Source organism: Prionailurus viverrinus, chromosome B3, assembly GCF_022837055.1.
Source record: "Prionailurus viverrinus isolate Anna chromosome B3, UM_Priviv_1.0, whole genome shotgun sequence".
Classification (NCBI taxonomy): domain Eukaryota; kingdom Metazoa; phylum Chordata; class Mammalia; order Carnivora; family Felidae; genus Prionailurus; species Prionailurus viverrinus.
Window position 1 is genome coordinate 109,420,772 of NC_062566.1, and position 22,638 is coordinate 109,443,409.

The following is a 22,638-nucleotide window of genomic DNA, read 5'->3' on the forward strand; positions in this document are numbered from 1 at the left end:
CTGTGGTCTAAGGGCATCCAGACCATTTCTATGCACACATCTCAAATGTATAGTTTTCTAAAAAATTTTTTTCACATAGTACAGTATGAACATCCTTCCATGTCACTGAAAGTTCATTTACCACATAATTTTAATAGTGGCATGATATTTTACAAACAGATTAACCAATCCTATACTGTGGACATGGGAGTTGTTTCCAGTTTTCCTCTATTAGAAGCAGCATGCAGTGAACATCTCTGCAGTTAAATCTTTGCAAACATGCTTCCACATGTAGAGATAAATCACCGCAAGATACAAAGGCAGAAGGCAAAGGTGGATGAAGAAAAGGGAAAATGGAACCACTGTTTCAAGTAATAATTAAAAAGGAAGCTTCGGACACCAGGGTGGCTTTGTCTGTTGAGTGTCCACTTCGGCTCAGGTCCCCATCTCCTGGTTTGTGAGTCTGAGCCCTGCATCGGGGCTTGCTGCTATCAGTGCAGAGTCCCCCTCTCTCTGTCCCTCCCCTGCTCCTGCTCTCTCAAAAATAAATAAACATTTAAAAAGGAAGCTTTTGACAGAAGGTGGGAGACTGGAAAAGGAGAGGCAGCCAGCAAGTCCCCTAAAAGATAAAGGCCACTCTGGGACAGCAACTGGTCTTGCGGAACTATTCTTAAGAACCCATTTGCAATCTTAGTCCTTCTAAAAGAGGTAAGACTGAGGTCCTTGCTTAAAGTTTAAACCATTCCCACAACTGTTTAAATAACTGAGGCACTGAAGCTTTAAGACCAAATGATCTTGATGTTTGGAAAAACAAGAACTATTCTTAGTCTGTGCTAAGGAACCATGGAAGTGAAATCAACCACCTGGTTGAGCAACTGTACAGAAAATAAGCAACAAAGTAGCCATAAAGTAGGTAAATGCCCTTCAGTGAGGGGAAAGTTCATTTGGTTTAACAAATTCCATACTTGGACTAGAAAGATCTTTAGTCAATAACAACAGACATTTTTTCTTTTTCTCTCTGAAGACACTCTGAATATTTTAACTCAAGTTTTCCCTTTTAGATCTGCAACGATAGCTAACTTAATTATTCTGGGCTTATTTTTTAATTTTGCTTCTCTTTTTTCCCCTCTCCTGGCTAGTGTTTTTGTCATTATTTTTTTCTTTTTTTAGACTTGGAAAAGCCTGGACAAAAAATACATTTAGATTAGTAATTTCTTGTATTTTTTGATAGCAATGTGGAGAAAGAGAAGTGTTAGGCAAAACTGGAACTAAAAGCAAAATTAATTCTAATGATAGAGGGGAGTAAAGAAGAAAATTAGGCTGACTTACATTTACAAAACAGAATTTATGGTTTCTGGCTTTTAAGTCCATAAGGCTAAAAATAGTGTTCAGCAGGAAAAACCAGTAGGCTGGGGATTCAAAGTCAGAAGATCTTGGTTCCAGCCTTAGTTTTGCCAACTAACTTTATGGTGTGACCCTGGGCCAGTCATTTCTTCATTTCTCTTCTGGGTCAGAAGTTCCTCACTTTAAAATCCTAAAGTCTACAGGCACCTGGGTGGCTCAGTTGATTAAGTGTCTGACTTCGGCTCAGGTTATGATCTCCTGGTTGGTGAGTTTAAACCCTGTACTGACAGTGCAGAGCCTGCTTGGGATTCTCTCTCTCTCTCTCTCTCTCTCTCTCTTTCTCTCTCCTCCGTCTCTCTCCCACTCATTCTCTCTCTCGCTCCCTCAAAGTAATAATCTTAAAAAAATTAAAAAAATAAAAATCTTAAATTCTGGGGCTTAATACAAAATTGTCTCAGAGAAATTCCTCCAATGGATAGCAATTTCTGATAATTATCACATACTTCTAAAAAGGCTTTTAATGGCAATCTTTCTTTTTTTTTAAAAAAGCACTTCGTTATAAGGTTTCTTTCACTAAATCTGCACACTGTGTTTTTATATTTGGTAACTTTTAGTTTAATTCATGTGGATTATTAAATTATTAATTAATGAGGCTTAAATCTGTAAACTTTCACTGCACCGGACTAGTTAAAATGAGCTTTTTGGAAGAACAACCAGGTTTCGGCTCAGCCCATTCTCTATTACTTGAGTATTATGAGGTTCATACTTTATTTGCTATGTTGTCACTTTCACTGAGATTTGCAAAGTTCTGTTCAGGTACAAGACTCACAGTGGTATCTAACAAAATTATATCACCAATGTATGTTGGTGGATTAATGAATAAATTTAGGTAAGGAAACAGCAATAAAAACTCAAGCCATTCTCACTGTCAATACTGAGAGGGGAATATGACAAGCCTCATAATAAAGGAAGTAACAGATAAAAAGGAAATCTTAAAGCTACTTCCAAGTTCTTCTCAGTGTTGGCCTCAGAAAAACTTTGAATATAAACCTGCTTACCTTTTCCTGGGAGAACCATTTTTCCAGTACAAGAAACCAGATCCAGGCTAATCTTTGAGGGTTGATGTCCTGTCCACATCTGAAAAACGTAAAAAGAAAGAATTTCTGAACAAAGACTTTCTACTGACCTTTTCTCTTTTGTGATCCAAGATTGGGATTTCACTGCTCAGTCTGTTTTAAACCTAAACAGGCATGACATTGTACTAATGAGAAATTTTCAAATGTATATGATAGATCAATAAAACTAGAACCAGAACAGCGCTAGATTTCATTAAAAAAAAAAAAAAAGGAAAAAAGTCTCACCCCTGACTCTACCTCCCTATCTAGTCTTTATTATTATTTTTTTAATTTTTTATTGTTTTTATTTATTTTTTAAAAAAAAATTTTTTTTCCAACGTTTATTTATTTTTGGGACAGAGAGACACAAAGCATGAACGGGGGAGGGGCAGAGAGAGAGGGAGACACAGAATCGGAAACAAGCTCCAGGCTCTGAGCCATCAGCCCAGAGCCCGACGCGGGGCTCGAACTCACGGACCGCGAGATCGTGACCTGGCTGAAGTCGGACGCTTAACCGACTGCGCCACCCAGGCGCCCCAGTTTTTATTTATTTTTGAGAGAGAGAGAGAGAGAGACAGAGCGTGAGCAGGAGAGGGGCAGAGTGAGAGGGAGACACAGAATTTGAAGTAGGCTCCAGGCTCTGGGCTGTCAGCACAGAATCCGACGCAGGGCTCGAACTCATGGACCGGGAGATCATGACTTGAGCCGAAGTCGGATGCCCAACAGACTGAGCCACCCAGGCGCTTTTTATTTTTATTATTTTTAAACATTACATAGAAAACCATAAAAAGCAAAGCTCTCTAAAGTATATTGTTGAAAACAGAAACTGAGTCAAGTAGTCTTAAAGAAAATAAGGAATTTCATAAAAATTTATTAACTCTAGGCTAAAAACAGGGTTACAGGAATTCATAAGGGTTTTTTCAAAGTTAGTAATTTAGATAGAACCTGGCTAGAACCCAAATTTAAGGGAAAAAAATCACCTAAGTTTCTACTCTCTACATACTAATACAATATAATATAGCTGCCAAAGTAAGGAAGAGTGAGGGAAAGACTAAATAGCACACTTAACTATTATACCACTAGCTGTTAATAGCACTGCCAGGAAGAGCTTCATTAAAAATTTAGATAGAGAACAGTGGTTGCCAGGGTAAAAGGAGGGTTCAAAATACAAAGAGGTATTCCCAGGAAGTACGGGAATTCTTTTTTTTTTTTTTTTTTTTTTTTTTTTTTTTTTTTTTAATTTTTTTTTTTCAATGTTTATTTATTTTTGGGACAGAGAGAGACAGAGCATGAATGAGGGAGGGGGCAGAGAGAGAGGGAGACACAGAATCAGAAACAGGCTCCAGGCTCTGAGCCATCAGCCCAGAGCCTGATGCGGGGCTCGAACTCACGGACTGCGAGATCGTGACCTGGCTGAAGTCGGACACTTAACCGACTGCGCCACCCAGGCGCCCCGGGAATTCTTTTGTGGTGATGCAAGAGTTCTGCAGCTTGATTTTTATTGGTATTACATGAGTCTGTGCATGGATAAAATTGCACAGAACTACACACATAAAAACAAATGCACATTAAAAAAATGGTGAAAACTGAATAAGGTCTGTAATCTACTTAACAGTAATATACCAATGTCAATTTCCTGATTTTGACATTGTACAATAGGTATATGAGATATTGCAATTGGGGGAAGCTGGGGAAGGTTACTCTGTATTTTTTTGCACATTTTGTGAATGTAAACCTTATTTATATAATTTTTAATATTTATATAATTATTTCAAGATAAAAACCTTAAGTAAATTAACTTCTAGTCTTTTGTTACAACTACAACATCATAAGCAAGAAAAGGGCAGCGTTTGCTTTTCTGGAGGCAAAGAAAATGCTTTTCAATTCAGTTCCACCATCTACTTTTATGATAATAATCAAGAAATGGTGGTTACAGGCACACTTTGCTGTCCAGGATTAAATGCTGGTTCAGATGATAATTCAAAGCCAACACCGATTAATAAACATGTATCATACAGGTAAATTTTCGGAGCATGTGAAATACACTCTGCCTCTGCTAATTCTTCAGAGAGGAGGTGAGAGTAGGTGACCAGAGCCCAAATATTGACCTTGTGTCTCCCGCCCTGTAACTTCCTGGGAAGAAGAGACATCCCTTACCTCAGCTGATCTGGACACACCACGAGCGCCTGAAGTATATCTTCCACCTTCTTTGGGATATCCCCTTGTGCCTCGTGTAGCTGAGGTACACATGCCTGTGCCAGCTCCCATTCTCCTCTGCGAAGGCACTCACAGAAAAACCCAAAAAGCTGCTTCTGAGAAGCAATTTCCTCTTTTCCAAATGGATGATGCATTTTCCCAGCACAGAGTGCAGGGAGATAGAAAAGAGATGAATTACGCAGAACACATTGTCAATTTTCTCATTCGTGGAGCGCCTCCTGGAAACAATACACACCACATTGAGGAGAAACGGAACGCACTATATTTAGACAAACTAGTAACTACTAGACTGGCTGGGAAAAGCGGGACTTACTTCCCTAATTATCGTTTTATGTTTGATTTGACGTGCTACTATCTTTTTTGAGAAGTTCCACCTTTCCCCGAGGGGTGGATCCCATCTCTCTACACACATCCAATATTTAATTAAACTTAATAGTCGTATTAGCTCGGGGCGCAGACCCACAAATCTTTCATATTCCCCACTTAACTTTAGACCCAGTCCGGCTCCAAATCCCCAGGTGGTCGCCTCCCTAAGTATGAGAAATGCAGCAGGAACCTCCCTAGTTTGAGCCCTCTCTTAAGGCGGAGGAGTGAAGATCATCAGATGAGTGTGTGTCAGAGCTGGAGGACGGTGGAGATTGGAGCGCAGGGACGCTCCCTACACGGGTCGTGGTGAACGCCCCCACCTTCTCTGGGGCGCCTTACACTCACCTGCTCCTGGTACCCAAAGCAATAGAGCTTCCAGCGCAGCCATGTTTGAGCCGAGTCAGGTGATAGATCCCATTCGGGAGGTTGCCGGAGGGAGGGGTGGGGTGGGACGACTGACAGCGGCTACTCCTATTGGTCAATGGAGGGACGATACAAATAAGGCGCCATATTTGTTTGGGTCACGTGACGCCACCTCTTCGGACTGGAGAAAGCTAGGACATGCGGAGTCAACCAGCTACCTGGCTGAGGATCGTTCCTTTCAGTTTTGACCACTCCTCTGCTCGATACCTTCAGTTCTGCGTTCAGCGGGGCGGGTGGCAGAAATATCAGTGTTCGTTGATTTTTTTCATGTCTCTTTTACTCCATAGCGTTTGAAGTCAGCTTTTACTAAGCGCCCGCCGGTGACTGTTTGCCAGGCCTTCTTCCAGAGGAAGAAGACCTGGATACTCCTCCATTGCTATTTTATCCACTTGGGTTCTGTTATAATCGCAGAATCCTGCGTTCTGAATTCCCATTTTCTGCCTAACTCCATTGATTTATTTGCTCACTTACTCGACAGTCGTTAATTGAACGGTGTCCTAGGCCCTACTTTTCAGGCTGAATAAGTTGCAGACCCTGTCCTCGAGTTCACAGTCTAATAACAAGTGCAGGTAAGTAATTAGAATACAGTAGGCTAAATTATAAGATGGAAGTATGCACTGAAGAGCTGAGAGCAAAGGACGAGCAAAAACTTTTTCGCAAATACAGAACTGTAATCTGAAACCCAGTCTTAAAGGAACAGTTCCCTTTTACACCGAAACTTAGGTGGTTCCCCTCATGGTCTTAAACTACAGGCTCTTAACGTTTCCCCATTGTGTGTTTTCAGCTTGAGCAATTTCATTAAGTATTTCCAAACTATTTCACCTCCAAAGTGTGGTGAAAAAAGCAAACCCAGACCAATCCCAGCTCTCTTCCAAACCTCTTCTACTATGGGTGAATTCTTAACTATTCTCTGAAAACTAACATGTCTTTCTGGTCCATTATGCATTTTTTAAATGTAGTGACAAAAAAAATAAAAGAGACAATTCCAAGCAAGGTTTTTCCTGGCTTCATTTTCTCCTTGCAGATGTTTCTTTACCTGATTTTGATAATCATTATATTGAGAAACTGGGATTCAGTGACGGATTCTGGTGTGAACTACAATTCCCAGCAAGCAGTGGAATCAACCTGGGACTCTTCCTACCTCTGATTGGATATTTCATTCGAGTGACAGCCCAATCGGCATTTGGGTTGTTGCTTTGCGGCGCTTTCCGCGGGGAACTGTGAGGGGTGGGGGAAACTTTGAAAGTTGGATGCTACAGACCCGGTACTGCAAAGATTCGTGGGGGGGGACATTCGGGGGGGTAATGGGGTGCGCTCATTATTTCCTGCCCCCTCTCTGGGCCCCTTTCTGTGTTATTACTTTCGGGGTAGCGGAGAAAACCTCTTTGGTCCAGTACACGCCCCCCTTAGGCCTGAGGCATGATAACGGGAACTCTGCCGCAAATATGGGGGCTCTTGGCCTTCTTTTGTGGGGGATGCTGGAACTGTGCTCCTTGCTGGAAAAAAGTTCTTTTTAGGGGATTCTAGAGTGACGTTTTCGCCTCTTGATGCCCACCTCCGCCCTCCCATTTGCCGGCTGTTGGGGAGTCTCGGCGGGGGAGCTGGTCCTTAAGGGAACATTGGGGTCCGCTCGCCTTCTGTGGTGTTGAAGAAGAGTAGTTAAAGCGTGGAATCTGGAGTTCTATGTCTAGATTCGAATGCGGACTCCACCATTTGCTAGCTGATAGACTTCACGCGTTTTTCAACTCAGTGCCTCAGTATTAGTCTGTAAAAGGGGTCAAACATCGGAAGCTCTTGGAACAGTACCTGGCACGTAATAAGGGTCCAATAAATATTAGCTATTATCGTTACTTACAAACAGTTTTCACTGAACATCTTTCACGAGGATTTTTACTTTGTTGAGGAGGAAAGGTTTCAGCCTTCAGGATGGAATATCTTCCCTCACCCCTGATTATATGTGTGCGCACACACACAGAGCAGGAATTTAACAGTCTCTGGTGGAAGAAACAAGCCGTAATAATACGTTAATAAGATTATGCAACAAATACGTATAAAGTATGATGAAAACACTGGGTTGGAAGAGATTGACTTGGGGGCAAGGTTTGTGCAGGAAAGTCGGAGTCAGGATGGCGCTTGTGTAACCTACCAATATACAGTATTGTGGCTGGAGAGCGGATGAAGTGAGGCAACAAATGATGTTTTGCTGACAGAATTGATATGGTAATGGTTGTTAACCTTGAGCTCTGTGTGTGAGGCACCATCCAAATCTTCTAACCTTCACTACATTCCTTTGGGGTAGATATTTGAATGACCTTTGTTTTACAGACTGGGAATTGAAGACACCAGGAGGGGAAGTAGCTGCCAGGAAGGCAGGATCTGGGCCTTGCCATCAGATGTATGGATGAGAGGGAAATGAGAGACCAGTTTATGAAGGGTCTTTATGTGATCTTAAGAAGTGTGGAATTTATCCCGTGCCCTAATGGTCCCATGGGTAGTTTTAAAGGATGAAAGTGACAGGATTGGAGCAAAGTTTTAGGTAGCTATCTCCGGCAGGATTGGAGCACTGACCTAACTTTCGAAGACCAGTTTGGTGCTTCTTCCTGGCACATTTAAATGCAAATGACGATACTTACCGTGTGACTGTGATAATTTGTGTATACATCTCTTTTCGTCTTTTACTGTGAGTTCCCAAAGGGAAAGGAGTATGTTTAAATGATTCTTTACACCAGAGCCCAGCAGCTCAGCAGAGTGTGTGATTAAGAAGGGTCTCCTGAAGGAGCAAAAAAAAATTTTTTTTTTTTTTGATGGTGCAGGGAATAACAAGAGGCAGCATGCAATAGTGCAGGCAAATGATGGGAGTGGCCCTAAGAAGGCTGAGATAGCAGAGTTGGTTATTGTTAGACAAGTCCGGGTAGTTTGGGTTCTTCTTTTTGATTGAATGTATCAGCCTATATGGTGCTATTGCTCAGAACTACCTGGTCTATAAAGACACTAAGAAATGATACAGCAGATATCACTTGGTAAACTATTTAGGAAACGAATCGGTACAAATTCCCACTGAGAGAAATGAGAGGGATGTATTTTGTGCTTATGAGAAGTGTGTGTGTGTGTGTGTGTGTGTGTGTGTGTGTGTGTGTATGCGCGTATGCATAGGCTCATAAATGTGAGAGAAAGTGGGAGAGAGGGAAGGAGAGAATTAATTTGATGCAGAGAATTTAGATTTTATGTAGAAATTTGGGCATAAACAGGTTATCTACATTTTCAGTACTATGTATTTTGTTCCAAAATGTTACTCCTTTTCTGTTAACAATATTGCTTTATCTCCTGGAACAATGGAGTTGCTGTTTCTATTCTATCCAGAGGGTATCTTGTCATCTCAGCGAGATGTACAGCCTCTTCTCTGCATGTGTTGTGAAAGGAATCACCGTGATTGTGTTCTAGCTCACTGAAGGCACATATTTCATGAGTCTCATTTAGTCTTAGGTTCAGCAGTAAGAGTGAAATTTCTTGCATGTGAGAATGTGAGCAGCTAATAAAAAAAAAAAAAACCACATTTCAGTTTGTAATTAAGACCTGAAATAATAATATCTCGTTTGATTCGGAGGTTTGTTCTGGCTCATAGAAAAAGGAGAGGTTAAATATGATTATGGACTTGTAGTAGGGGTATACTGGTTAAGAGGATAAACCTTAGGGTCACTTCCTGAGTTGAAATTCTGAATCCACCATTTACTTTTTCTGGTGACAATGGAATAGCTAACATCTAGGGTTTAGTGTTCTCATAGGTAAAAATTGGGTCAATAATCAACCTTCCTTATAGGGCTATTGAGAAGATTAAATGTTATAATTTATATAAAGCTTTGGAACAGTGCCTCCTGTACATAGTAGGTGCTCAGTAAATTTACTGTTACAGTGCAATGAAAGTAAAGACTTTTTTTTTTTAAAGCTTTTGAGAGAGAGCACATGAGCAGGGGAGGGGCCGGGAGAGAGAGAGAGAGAAAGAGAGAATCCTAAGCATACTCCATGTTGACAGTGCAGAGCCCAATGAGGCTCCATCTCCTGAATCCTGAGATCATGACCTGAGTCAAAATCAAGGGTCAGGTGCTTAACTGACTAAGCCACCCAGGTGCCCTGACAGTAAAGACTTTCTAAGGAGTGCCGCTTGGAAATATTCCTTGAAAGTTAATTATACATCCAAATAAAATTTATAAATACATTGAAAATCTTAAGATGCTATGCAAATGTGAAGTGATATCTTTATATTCATGTAATAAATATAAAAGAACTGTGTGAAATGCACATTCTTATGTTGTCTTGTTTGTGTGCATGTTTGGCAGACATAGAAAGATTCTACAGCTTTTATTTTATCAGTAATATTTTAAATACTATACATTTCATTTCACACATGAAGAAGCTTGAAGAATTTTTTATTTTGTAGTGTGTTTTGGTAGCCTGTCTACTATTGCTTATGGTATTTTCTAATGCTTTTCAGGGTTCTTTTTCTGCTGCATCTGAAAGCATGGGTAGCAAGAAGCTCAGAAGAGTGGGCTTATCACAAGAGCTGTGTGACCGTCTGAACAGACATCAAATTGTAACCTGTCAGGTAAAATTTATTTACTTTCTCACTAAGAAATTTTGAGTGTAAAATTTTTTTTAAATTTTATTATTTATTTTTTAAAATTTGCATCCAAATTAGTTAGCATATAGTACAACAATAATTTCAGGAGTAGGTTCCTTAGTGCCCCTGACCCATTTAGCCCATTCCCCCCTCCATTAACCCTCAGTTTGTTCTCCATATTTATGAGTCTCTTCTGTTTTGTCCCCCTCCCTGTTTTTATATTATTTTTGTTTCCCTTCCTTTAGTTCATCTGGTCTCTTAAAGTCCTCATATGAGTGAAGCCATATGATTTTTGTCTTTCTCTGACTGACTAATTTCACTTAGCATTATACCCTCCAGTTCCATCCACGTAGTTGCAAATGGCAAGATTTCATTCTTTTTGATTGCTGAGTAATACTCCATTGTGTATGTGTGTGTGTGTGTGTGTGTGTGTGTGTGTGTGTGTGTACATACCACATCTTCTTTATCCATTCATCCATCTATGGACATTTGGGCTCTTTCCATACTTTGGCTATTGTTGATAGTGCTGCTATAAACATTTCGAAATAGCACACCTGTATCCCGTGGATAAATGCCTAGTAGTGCAATTGCTGGGTCGTAGGGTAGTTCTATTTTTAGTTTTTTGAGGAACTTCCATACTGTTTAACAGAGTGGCTGCACCAGCTTGCATTCCCAGAGTACAAATTAATATTAAATATACCTTAATAACTCTTAAACCTGAAATATGAAAATTTAACTTTCTAAAAAAAAAATGAATTGATGGTGCTTCTCCATAGGCTATTTTAAAATAACAGGCTACTTGGGGTGCCTGGGTGGCTCAGTCGGTTACAACTCTTGATTTTGGTTCAGATCATGATTTCAGAGTCTTAAGAATGAGCCCCTCATTAGGCTCCTGTGGGGCTTGGTGCTGGATGTGAAGCCTGATTAAGATTCTCTCTCTCTTTCTCTCTCTGTGTCTCTCTGCCCTTCTGCCGCTTGTGCTCTCTCTCTCAAAAATAAAATAAAATAACAGGCCACTTAGGTTGTATCAAATGTGATTTCATTTACCTAAATTCCTATACTTTTGCTTGGGTCAGGGGAGAATGCTTATGGCATAATGTGAAGTATACTCGTGCTATTTATTTGGGATTCTAGAGAAGTTTCGTCAAATTGAAAGAAATTTTGCAGTTATATGAGAAATAAGACTCAAATGAAGAGACAGTATTCAAAATGGGTAATGTCTCTTGCAAGCAAGAGAAATTAATAGAATCCTTATCAATGTAATGAGAGAAATGTATAAAGCAGATGTTGCATTTTAGGCACAGTAGTGAAGCAGCTCCCTCTTAGGAGGTTAAATAAGTTTTAACATTTTTTGTTTGTTTGTTTGTTCTGTTTTTAATGTTTATTTATTTTTGAAAGAGAGAGAAGGGGGGAGGGGCAGAGAGAGAGGGGGACAGATGATCTGAAGTAGGTTCTGTGCTGACAGCAGAGATTCTGATGTGGGGCTTGAACTCACAAACCATGAGATCATGGGTCGAAGCCAGATGCTTAACTGACTGAGCCACCCAGGTGCCCCTAGACTTAATGTTTTATATTAGGATTTAATCCTTAATAAGACAGATTTTCAGAGCATACTACAATTAAAAAAAACTGCTTTGTGTATTAATGGTATTTTTGGTTCCTCTATTATACATTTAATAATCCTCGGGGTGCCTGGGTGGCTCAGTCGGTTGAGCGTCCGACTTCGGCTCAGGTCATGATCTCACGGTCTGTGAGTTTGAGCCCCGCGTCGGGCTCTGTGCCGACAGCTCAGAGCCCGGAGCCTGTTTCGGATCCTATGTCTCCCTCTCTCTCTGGCCCTCCCCCGTTCATGCTCTGTCTCTCTCTGTCTCAAAAAAATAAATAAAAATTAAAAAAAAAATCCTCATGTTCGTACTTGGAAACACTCTTAAAAGTATGAGATTTAACATTTCATTCCATAGTCTGTTTTATTGTCTCTATTAAATACTTTTCCTGAATGCTGTCATAGCTCAGTAAGAAACTCATTTCAACCTGACACTTTCTGGGTATTTGTGCCTAAACTGCAGCACAGGGCGGTGTTTATATACACCTGGGTTGGAGGCTGCTGCTATGTGAAGTTACTTGGTGTGACCTCTGGTATATGCTAACTGAATTAGAGAATTAGAAGATAAGATTATATCGTCATATCTTTTAGTTAAGTCATACATGGGGGAAATACTATAAGGAATATATAAATCTTCAATCTGCAGTAAATTATGGGCAGTGTCCATTGAAAGTTTCCTTTTAATTCCAGTATCTTTGTTGCACATATATTTTAAAATATTCTTTTTATGTCTCTCTAGGACTTTTTATGTCTTTCCCCACTGGAACTTATGAAGATGACTGGCCTTAGTTATCGAGGTGTCCATGAACTTCTGTGTATGGTCAGTAGAGCCTGTGCCCCACAGATGCAAACGGTACATATACATATATACATATATATTTATATATATTATGTTTTGATTATGACTTATTTTGAGATGATCCTTTATCTCATTTAAAATATTTTTTTGGAGATGAGGCAAAATTAAAAATAGATATGAACATCTCAAAAATATTGATTCTTGGGGCACATGGATGGCTCAGTTGGTTGAGTGTCCAACTTCAGCTCAGGTCATGATTTCACAGTTCATGGGTTTGAGCCCGGCAACGGGCTCTGTGCTGACAGCTCAGAGCCTGGAGCCTGCTTTGGATTCTGTGTCTCTCTTCTCACTCTGTCCCTCCCCCACTCATGCTCTGTTTCTCTCTGTCTCAAAAATAAATAAATGTTAAAAAAAATTAAAAAACATATTGACTCTTGGGGTGCCTGGGTGGCTCAGTTGGTTAAATGTCCACCTTCTGATTTCGGCTCAGGTCATGATCTCACAGCTTGTGGGCACTGATACCAGGAAGCCTGGTTGGGATTCTGTGTCTCCTTCTGTCTCTGCCTCTCTCTCTCTCTCTCTCTCTCTCTCTCTCTCAAAAATGGATGAATAAACATTAAAAAAAATATTGACTCTTACACCATAGGACTGGTCCTTTAATGAGAATATATGTGAAGAATTTATGTAGTTTGTAAGCTCATGGGAGACAGTTCCTAAAAATGGAAGAGGAAGCAACAGGAAGTTTTTTTTTTTCTGTAGCCAATATTGATATTTCAAAAGGTCATCTTTGTCTTTTATTTGTTTGCATAGGATTTGTGGATTTCACGGTTAAATTATAATACACTCATAATTTTAGAATGCCCCTGTCTCTGTAATACCAACTTTTATTATCATCAGTCTACATTATAAAGCACATATAGTGGATTTACACTGCTCATTGATTGAATAAATAATACTTTAAAACTTTTCTCTCTCTTGAGAAAGTTAAAAGTCTTTTATAACAAATTCTCATCAAGTACTATTATTTCATACTTTCTGTGTCATAATGCTAGCTTTTCAAAATGTAGGTTTGGTGCGTGGTAGAAAAGATCTTGTTTTCCCAGAATAAGAGTGCCTAGAAGTCAGTGCACTTCAGTGCTTTGCAAATGTATTTATTTAGGTGGATTGTAGATTACTTACCTTACTATCTTATATCAAAATTTGGTAACCACTGAGCAATAAAGTGGAGTTCAATTCTGTGAAGTAGGAAGGAAGGGATGTTAGTGTCATTTGAAACTTCTGAAATTAATGAATAGATAAAAATATTTCCTTTTGTTCAGATTTAGCTTGTAATCTAAGAAAATACTTCAAAGCCAGAGTAGTCAGAAGGAGAATTCAAATCAGAGTTAGGAATTGGCACTGTCTTAGCTTTGTCATTGACCTTGGAGCTTTGAATAGCTCACTTTATTTTATGGGAGAAGTAAGAGAACTAAGATAGTGATGATTCTGTGATGAGGTTTAAATCAACTTGTTACTATTTTGAAGGTTGTAAAGCACCAACAAAGTGTTTTAATTTGAGGTATGTCATTCTATGTGTTTGGTCAATACCTACGTCATGTTTCTAGTTAGAGAATTAAATAAGAGAGCATGGGGAGGAAATTCACTTCTGGGCTCCACTTGCACCACCACTTCAGCTGCGGTATCAATACCACCAAAGCCACCAAAAAGATGGCTTCTTGAGCTCACATTTGGAATGCAGTATCAATACCATTCCAAATGTGAGCTCAAGAAGCCATCTTTTCCCTTTGTTGTGCATTCACTCTTGTAGGATTCTTTAGATTTGAGTCTTGTGTTAAACATTGGCTTAGCCTTAGTTCATTTTTCCAGGGAAGAGTCTTTTGTTCAGTTATATATTACTTGAATTAGTATTTATTGAGTGCCAGTCATGTGGCAGGTACTCTGTCAGGTCCTGGAGATATTAGAGTGAACATGGTAATGTTCCTCATGCAGCTTACAGTCTAGTGGGAGAAGTCAGACATTAAACACATAATTATATAAATGATTAGTTGTAGTAATGATAAGTCCTATGAAGGAAAATTATAAAAAGCTCTGAAACTTAATAACAGGGAACATTACTTAGTTTAGGGGTCAGGAAGATCTCCTCCAAGGAAGCAACACTTCAGCTAAAACCTGAAGGATGGATAGGGGAGAATTAGGCCAAGTTGAGAAGGGATGTGAGCAGGGAGGAGTTTGCAGGCAGTGGAAGCAGGAAATGCAAAGGCCCTGTGAAGAGAAGGAGCATATGCTTTCATGGCAGTAAAATCAGGCTGGTGTGGATGGAACATAGCAGTGAGGAACAGAGTGGCCTCAGAAGTGAAGTCAGAGAAGTGAGCAGGAGTCAGATCGTGGGGCCTGCAGACCATGTAAAGGATTTCAGACTTTATTCTGCGTGCAATGAGAAGTCATAAAAGGGTATAATCTAATATGTATATTTAAAAAGTCAGTCTTGAACGTAGACAAGTGATTGAAAAGGAGCAGGGAAATATTGATGAAGACCATCTAGGTATCTATTCCTGTATTCTAAACAGAAAGTGATCGTGACATGGATTGTTAGTATGGTGTTAACCCAGATGGCATAATGTCAGTTATGATGAAAGATAATTTAGGAGGTACAGTGAAGAGGACTGGTGATTGTTTGGCTGTGGGTGGTGATGAGGTACAGGAAAGTGACAGATGATTCCTTGATTTTTGCTTTAGGAAACTGGGTAGTACCACTTCCTGAGATAAGGAATGCTGTAAGAGTGTCAGGCTTGAGGGAGGCATAATTTACTACTTGTTGAATGTGAGGTGCTTGTGAAACATCAATTGGAGATGCAAACAGGCAGTTAAATATATGGGCCTGGAGTGTGAAGGAGACGTCTGTAGTAAAAGTATGCATTTGGTAGTCATCAGTGTAAATATGGTAATGAGATAGGCATATCCAAGACCAAGTCCTGAGTGAAGTCTGCATTTTAAGATCAGATTAGATAATGATGAGTCTAAGAAGAAGCAGCCACCAAAGTAGAAGAAAAACTGGTGGAGTATCATAATAAGATACTCCTTTTTGTCTCATTTACGTACATACTATAATTTCTGAAGTCTTATTCTGTTCGTTCATTTTAGTCTTTGTGTCACTAAATCTATTGTGATTAGTGCATTTAACCGTTGCAAAGGAAATACTTTAAAATTTTGACAGATTGGGCTGCCTTTACATGTTTGATAAAGTGTCCCCAGGCCCACTGATGTTGCCTGATGATAGATTGTAGACAATATTGAGGCATTTCTAAATCAGATGCATACCACATGACTTTGTTCTGTAGCTTTTCTGTTTTTTTTTTTTTTTAATGTAGCTGAATGTAGCCTTAGAAAAATGTGATAACCCAAGGTTTAACTGATCTAAGAATTTAATGGGTGAGATTACACAGGAGTCATCACATTTATAACTCATAAATATTAATATATTTAATATGCTGGTCTTCATACCTCCTCACAGAAGCAGAAGAGCCTTGAATTTGTATATAGATTTATTAAACTGTAAACGTTAAGTTGTTAGAAACTGTTTGGTACTATTATATTCCCAGAGTTTATCATAGTATATGGCATACAGTAGGTACTCAGTATCTGTGGAATGAATGAGTGAATGAATGGTTATAGTTCTATGGCTTGACCACAGTTTATTTGGGCAATTTAATAAAATACTAGTAATTTTTAATGTTATAAATTGCAGAGGCAAACATTCTTAAACATTGCTGGGTATGAAGTCACATTAATCACATCTGTAAAGGCCCTTTTTCAAAATAAGGTAACATTCACAGTTTCCAGGGATTTGATGTGGATATCTTTTGGGGCACCACATCTCAGCCTACCATAGCTACCTTCAACTATTCTTCACAGACCAACCTTGGTTTGAAATGAAAACTTGAGCATGTCATTCCTTGTTGCTCTCAATATAGACTCCAGACTTCAACAAGGCTCTTTCATGATTTGTCTCTTGCTTATTTATCCAGCCTCATCACTTGCCCCACTGTGATCACACACCCATCTTTCAACCATTCTGAATGAACTCTTTATTTTTTGTGGTTTTTATTAGTTCCCATTTTTTCCCTTTCTTTGTATATTCTGTCTCTTTGGCAGGAACATGCACATTTCCTTTGCTTAACAGCTATTTCACATTTTAGCTCAGACATCTAGCTTTTGCATGAAGTCTTCCTAGATCACAAAATCTAGATCAGGTCTACTGTTTCTGTGTTTCCACTTTCTCTGTCACAATATCTCTAATAATTGTATGGTGACTGTCTGGTTTCCAGTCCTGGTTTCAATTGCTGGGTGACTATACATATTGTGAGGGCAGGGGCTCTGTCTATTCTATCATAGCCCCATTGTCTAGCACTGTCTCTGGGCATGGATTGAATATTTGTTTAACAAATAAAAGTTTGAGGAAAAAAGAGATGGGTTTGGGTTCCAGCTGCTAGAAATTGAAGTTTGGATTTGGTTTCTGTTTTCGAATAAACAGGGATATTGAAAAGATCATTTTCTTTTTCTTGTGTAGGCTTATGGGTTAAAGATGCAAACATCTGCCTCTGTCTCATCAGTGTTCTTAGCTACAACTCTTTCTGCGTTGGATGAAGCCCTGCATGGTGGAGTGGCTTGTGGATCCCTCACAGAGGTAAAGGAGAAACTTTCCAAACCTCCCATAGACCTATAACCTTCAGAGCCAGGGGAAAAAGTTTAGTTGAAAAAACATAAATTATTTTGTACCTCAAGGGCATGGTTCTCCACTCAGTACCTAGTACAGTTGCTTTGCAAAAATATAACGTTCGAAACATTCCTTGCTGACCACCTGACGTCTCCTTAGGTCGCTGTTTCTTCAACTTAGAAAATGATGAATATTCAACTGAAGTGAGCTATTTTTAGTTTCCACTGTAGATACATTTTGGTTCTGTGATAGGTTGTTGTGTTAGTTATGTCTTGTTGCACAACAAATTACTTCAAAACTAAGTGGCTTAAAACAATAATTAACCTTTATTATTTCCGTTGATTTGGGAGTGGCTTAGCTCATAGATATCGGTGAGGGATGCGGTATGTTGAAGTCTTGGTGGGGCTGGAGAATATTTTCAAGGGAGCTCACTCACGTGACTGGGAAGTTGATGGTGGTTGTTGGCAGGTCACAGTTCCTCTACAAGTGGTGTCTCCACAGGCTGCTTGAGTTCCTCATTCCATGATGGCTGACTTCCCCTAGGGTGAGTAATCCAAAAGAAGGCAAGGTGGAAGTGGTCATGCTTTTGATGATTTAGCTGTGGCAGTTACACATCATAAACTTCTGCCACATTCTCTTCCTTAGAAGCAAATCATTAAATACAACTCATGTTCAAGGAAAGAGAAATTTGACTCTACCTTTTGAAAGAAGTGTCAAGAATTCGAGGACTTTTTTTTTAATTGAATAAGTGTGACATGTAACATTGTGTAAGTTTAAGGTTTTCATCGTATTACTTTAATACATTTATATATTATAATATGATTGCTGATACAGCAGTATTTACAACATTACATAATTATAGTACAATGTTATTGTCTATATTCGTTATACTGTGCATTAGATCTCTATGGGTTATTTACTACTCATTACAAGTTTGTGCCCTTAAACACCATCACTCTTATCTTCCCACTGCCTCCCCCTGTTAACCACCATTTTACTCTGTTTTTTTTTTTTTTTTTTTTTTTTTTTTACAGGTTTAACTTTTTTAGATTCCACATGTAACTGATATATAGTATGTGTCTTTCTCTGACTTATCTTGCTTGGTATAATGTACTCAGTGTCCATCCATGTTGTTGCAAATGGGAGGATATCTTCCTTCCCTGTGGCTGAATAATATTCCATTGTGTATATATGCCGCACTTTTAAATCCATTCATCTGTTAACGGGCATTTAGATTGTTTCTGTATCTTGGCTATTGAGAATTCTGCTGTGATAAACATTGGAGTGCAGATATCTTGATGAAATACTGTTTTCATTTCTTTTGGGTATATATCCAGAAGTGGAATTGCTGAGTTGTATGTGGATCTAGTTTTAATTTTTTGAGGAACCTCTATATTTTCCATAGTGAGACTGGAGACTTTCCCAAACCACCACAGTTCTTTTACTTGCAAGCTGCATTGGTGTGGTGAGTTGATGGACTTACCAGGATGCTCTGGAGGAACTTCTTGCTTAAGAGTTCTAGGGGCACAGATACTTTACACAAACTTCTAAGCAAGAGCAGACTCTTAACATTCTGATAGTCATAAATTTAACTGTATATATGTATATATTTGAAGATGGGGACTCTGTTTTAGATACTATACCTTATTTTATGCCCTGTATTCTGAGAAAGATTTAAAAATGTGTGTGTGCTGTACTTGGTAGGTGCCTATTAGATAATTGGTGAATGGACCCTCTTGCACTGTTGGTGGGAATGCAAACTGGTGCAGCCACTCTGGAAAACAGTGTGGAGTTTCTTCAAAAAATTAAAAATAGATCTACCCTATGACCCAGCAATAGCACTGCTAGGAATTTACCCAAGGGATACAGGAGTGCTGATGCATAGGGGCACTTATATCCCAATGTTTATAGCAGCACTTTCAACAGTAGCTAAATTCTGGAAAGAGCCTAAATGTCCATCAACTGATGAATGGATAAAGAAATTGTGGTTTATAAACACAATGGAATACTACTTGGCAATGAGAAAGAATGAAATATGGCCTTTTGTAGCAATGTGGATGGAACTGGAGAATGTTATGCTAAGTAAAATAAGTCATACAGAGAAGGACAGATACCATATGTTTTCACTTTTATGTGGATCCTGAGAAACTTAAGACCATGGGGGAGGGGAAGGAAAAAAAAGGGAGGGAAGCAAACCATAAGAGATTCTTAAAAACTGAGAATAAACTGAGGGTTGATGGGGGGTGGAAGGGAGGGGAGGGGGGGTGATGGGCATTGAGGAGGGCACCTGTTGGGTTGAGCACTGGGTGTTGTATGGAAACCAATTTGACAATTTCATATTAAAAAAAAAAAAGAGAGAAAACAAGAACCTGCTGTTGTAGGGTCCTGCCACCAGATGGTGCCATAATCCTACCTTTGTACCTAATCTTTATGCACTTTAGCTGGACCTCTGCTCAAATGAGTTTGTAACAACAGTATTTCACAGTTATAAACATACTAAATAGCAAAAACTGAGCTTAAGAAAGATTAACCCACAGATACTTTATCTTTTTTAAGTTTTAGAATAATTTTTAATGCATTTTCATTTGGCTTTTGTCAATTCTTTCTGAATCCAAGGGGTAGTTAAAAACCATTTTGTCATGATCTGCTTGGCTGACTTGGAGCATAAATACTCAGACTGCTTATTAGGGGCAAGTTCTATATTTTCTGTTTCAGTTACAGGTAGCCTCTTCAGTTATTTTGGGATTTTTTTTTCACTGAGTACAGAGTATTTCTGTTTACCTTTTATTAACAAAATTTTAATGTGTATTTTATGTATATAGGAGGAACTATATCCTGCATGTGTAAGTTATGAAGCCTTATGACCCTATGACTTAATAAGAACCAGAACAATACTGACACTATTGAAGCTAACTGTGGGCTTCTCCCTGATCCTATCTTTGGCCTTCTATTGACATGTAATCTTTATCTTGAGTTTTTACCATTCCTATAATTTTTTCCTTATGGTTTTCTTTTACTGGATGTGCACTTAAATACAAGATATAAAAACAGTTTATTTAGTTTTATTTTTGAGCTCTATTAAATCATATATCTGTGATTATCCTATCATATTCTATGAATTACTTTTTTCATTTAATGGTGTTTTCTAAGATTTATCCATGTTGTTTCAGGTAGCAAGAGTATAATTCATTTTCACTGCTGTGTTATATTCCATTTTGAAAATAGGCCCCAATGTATTTATCTTTTTTCCTGTTAGTGAACATTTGGGTTGTTTATAGTTTGGTGCTAATAGAAACAAGTCCTATGAAAATTGTTGTACATGTCTCCTGGATTGCATGTACAGGTATTTCTCTAGGGCAGGAAGTGGTAAACTACTGCCCAGTGATCAAATCTAGCTTGATGTCTGTTTTTATAAATAAAGTTTTATTGTAATAGAGCTATGCTCATTTGTTTATGTTTTGTCTGTGGCTGTTTGCTTGATAGAAAGCAGAGTTGCATTAGGTGTGGCAAAGGTCTGATGGTCTGCAAAGCCTAAAATTTTTAATATCAAGCCCCTGTCTAGGGTATCTATGTTGGAGTGATCTTCTGGTAATAGGGTATGTGCATAATGTAACTTCACAGAATCAGGACAAATTGTTTTCCAGAGTGGTTGTACCTAAACAGGTATATTCCTACCAGTGATATGTAGGAATTCTTCTTGCTCCATATCTTCTTGCCTTGGTATTATCAGACTTTTTTTTTTTTTTTTTTTTTTTTTTTTTTTTTTTTTTTAGTTTAAAACCAATGATTAGAGCTTTATTGAGATACAATTCACATGCTGTACATTTCACCCATTTAGAGAGGTGCAACCATCACCACAATCCATTTTAGAATATCTTATTTACCTCCCAAAAGAAACCCTATACTCTTTGGCAATCACGCCTCAGTCCCCTTACCTTCCCCCAGCCCTAGGTCAGCACCAATCTTTCGGTCTGTGTATATTTGCCTAGTCTGAACATTTTGCATTCAGTGGAATCATATAATACCTGGTCTTGTGTGATTGGCTTCTTTGCTTAGCATGATGTTTTCAAGGTTCATCATGTGTGTATAGTAATTTGTTTCTTTGTATTGATGAATAATACCCCACTGTACAGATATACCACATTTTATTTATCCATGTATCAGTTGATGGACATCTGGGTTGTTTTCACTTTTGGGCTAGGATGAATAGGCTGCTCTGAACATTAGTGTACAAGTGTACAAGTTTATTTATTTATTGTATATATGTAGGACTGGAATTCCTGGTCATAGGTACTCCCCTTTTGAGGCACTACTAGACTGTTTTCCAAAGTGGCTATACCATTTCACACCCCTACCAGCAGTGTGGGAGGGCTCCAATTTCTCTACATCCTGGCCAACACTTGTTATTTTCTTTTTAAGATTTTATTTTTACAGAGTCTCTACACCCAATGTGGGGCTTAAACTCATAACCCCAAGATCAAGAGTCACCTGCTCTACCAACTGAGCCAGTGAGGCACCCCTGTCAACACTTATTATCTCTCTTTTTTTTTGTGAAAGCCATCCAGTGGGTTCGAAGTGGTATCTCACGATGGTTTTGATGTATGTTTCCCTGATGGATAACAATGCTGAGCATCTTTTTGTGTGTTCAGTTGAGATTTGAATTCTCTCTTTTGATTCCTGTGCCCTTCCTTGGCTTGTTTAGACACTTGTCATCTCTTCCCTGCCTGGTTTGCATGCCTCCTAACTGGTCTTTCCATCTTGCATTCCACTCCTTAAAATGCAGTCATAGACCCTATCACTTTTTCTTTTAATTTTTTTAAGTTTTATTTATTTTTGAGAGAGAGACAGAGACAGAGACAGAATGTGAGTGGGGGAGAAACGGAGAGAGAGACACACACAGAATCCGAAGCAAACTCCAGGCTCCCAGCTGTCAGCACAGAGCCCGAAGAGGGGCTCGAACCCACAAACCGTGAGATCATGACCTGAGCTGAAGTCAGACACTTAACCGGCTGAGCCACCCAGGCGCCCGGACCCTATCACTTTCTGCCTAAAATCATGAATGACTCCCGATTGTCCACAGAACAGAACCCACACTGCTGAGTGTGGCATTCAAGGCCCTCCACACTATTTCCAACCTATCTTTGGCTATTGTTGAGAGTGCTGCTATGAACATTGGGGTACAAGTGGCCCTATGCATCAGTACTCCTGTATCCCTTGGATAAATTCCTAGCAGTGCTATTGCTGGGTCATAGGGTAGGTCTATTTTTAATTTTCTGAGGAACCTCCACACTGCTTTCCAGAGTGGCTGCACCAATTTGCATTCCCACCAACAGTGCAAGAGGGTTCCCGTTTCTCCACATCCTCTCCAGCATCTATAGTCTCCTGATTTGTTCATTTTGGCCACTCTGACTGGCGTGAGGTGATACCTGAGTGTGGTTTTGATTTGTATTTCCCTGATAAGGA

At 39.1% G+C, this 22,638-nt stretch overlaps 2 protein-coding genes across 11 annotated transcripts in view; one reads left to right on the forward strand and one right to left on the reverse strand.

Moving 5' to 3' along the window:
- ZFYVE26 (zinc finger FYVE-type containing 26) overlaps positions 1-5,433 on the reverse strand; it is an 84,450-nt gene extending 79,017 nt beyond the window's left edge. For all 6 annotated transcript variants that reach the window (XR_007152915.1, XR_007152914.1, XR_007152913.1 and 3 more), the window contains exons 1-3: positions 5,367-5,433; positions 4,596-4,873; positions 2,382-2,460 (exon numbers count right to left, since the gene is read on the reverse strand). Coding sequence is in view for 2 of the 6 variants with exons in the window: in XM_047862331.1 (XP_047718287.1) it covers positions 2,382-2,460; positions 4,596-4,789 (273 nt within the window). In the remaining 4 variants the exon portion in view is untranslated. The remainder of the gene's footprint in view (positions 1-2,381; positions 2,461-4,595; positions 4,874-5,366) is intronic.
- A 126-nt stretch (positions 5,434-5,559) lies between these two features.
- Positions 5,560-22,638, forward strand: part of RAD51B (RAD51 paralog B) — a 617,832-nt gene continuing 600,753 nt past the window's right edge. For 2 of the 5 annotated variants that reach the window (XM_047862723.1, XM_047862725.1), the window contains exons 1-4: positions 6,655-6,708; positions 9,934-10,044; positions 12,402-12,515; positions 17,029-17,145. In XM_047862723.1, coding sequence (XP_047718679.1) covers positions 9,961-10,044; positions 12,402-12,515; positions 17,029-17,145 — 315 coding nt within the window. In that variant the 5' untranslated portion in view covers positions 6,655-6,708; positions 9,934-9,960. Of the gene's footprint in view, positions 6,014-6,654; positions 6,709-9,933; positions 10,045-12,401; positions 12,516-17,028; positions 17,146-17,643; positions 17,720-22,638 lie in introns of those variants that run through there. The other 3 variants (XM_047862724.1, XM_047862726.1, XM_047862727.1) reach the window with 3 other exon arrangements.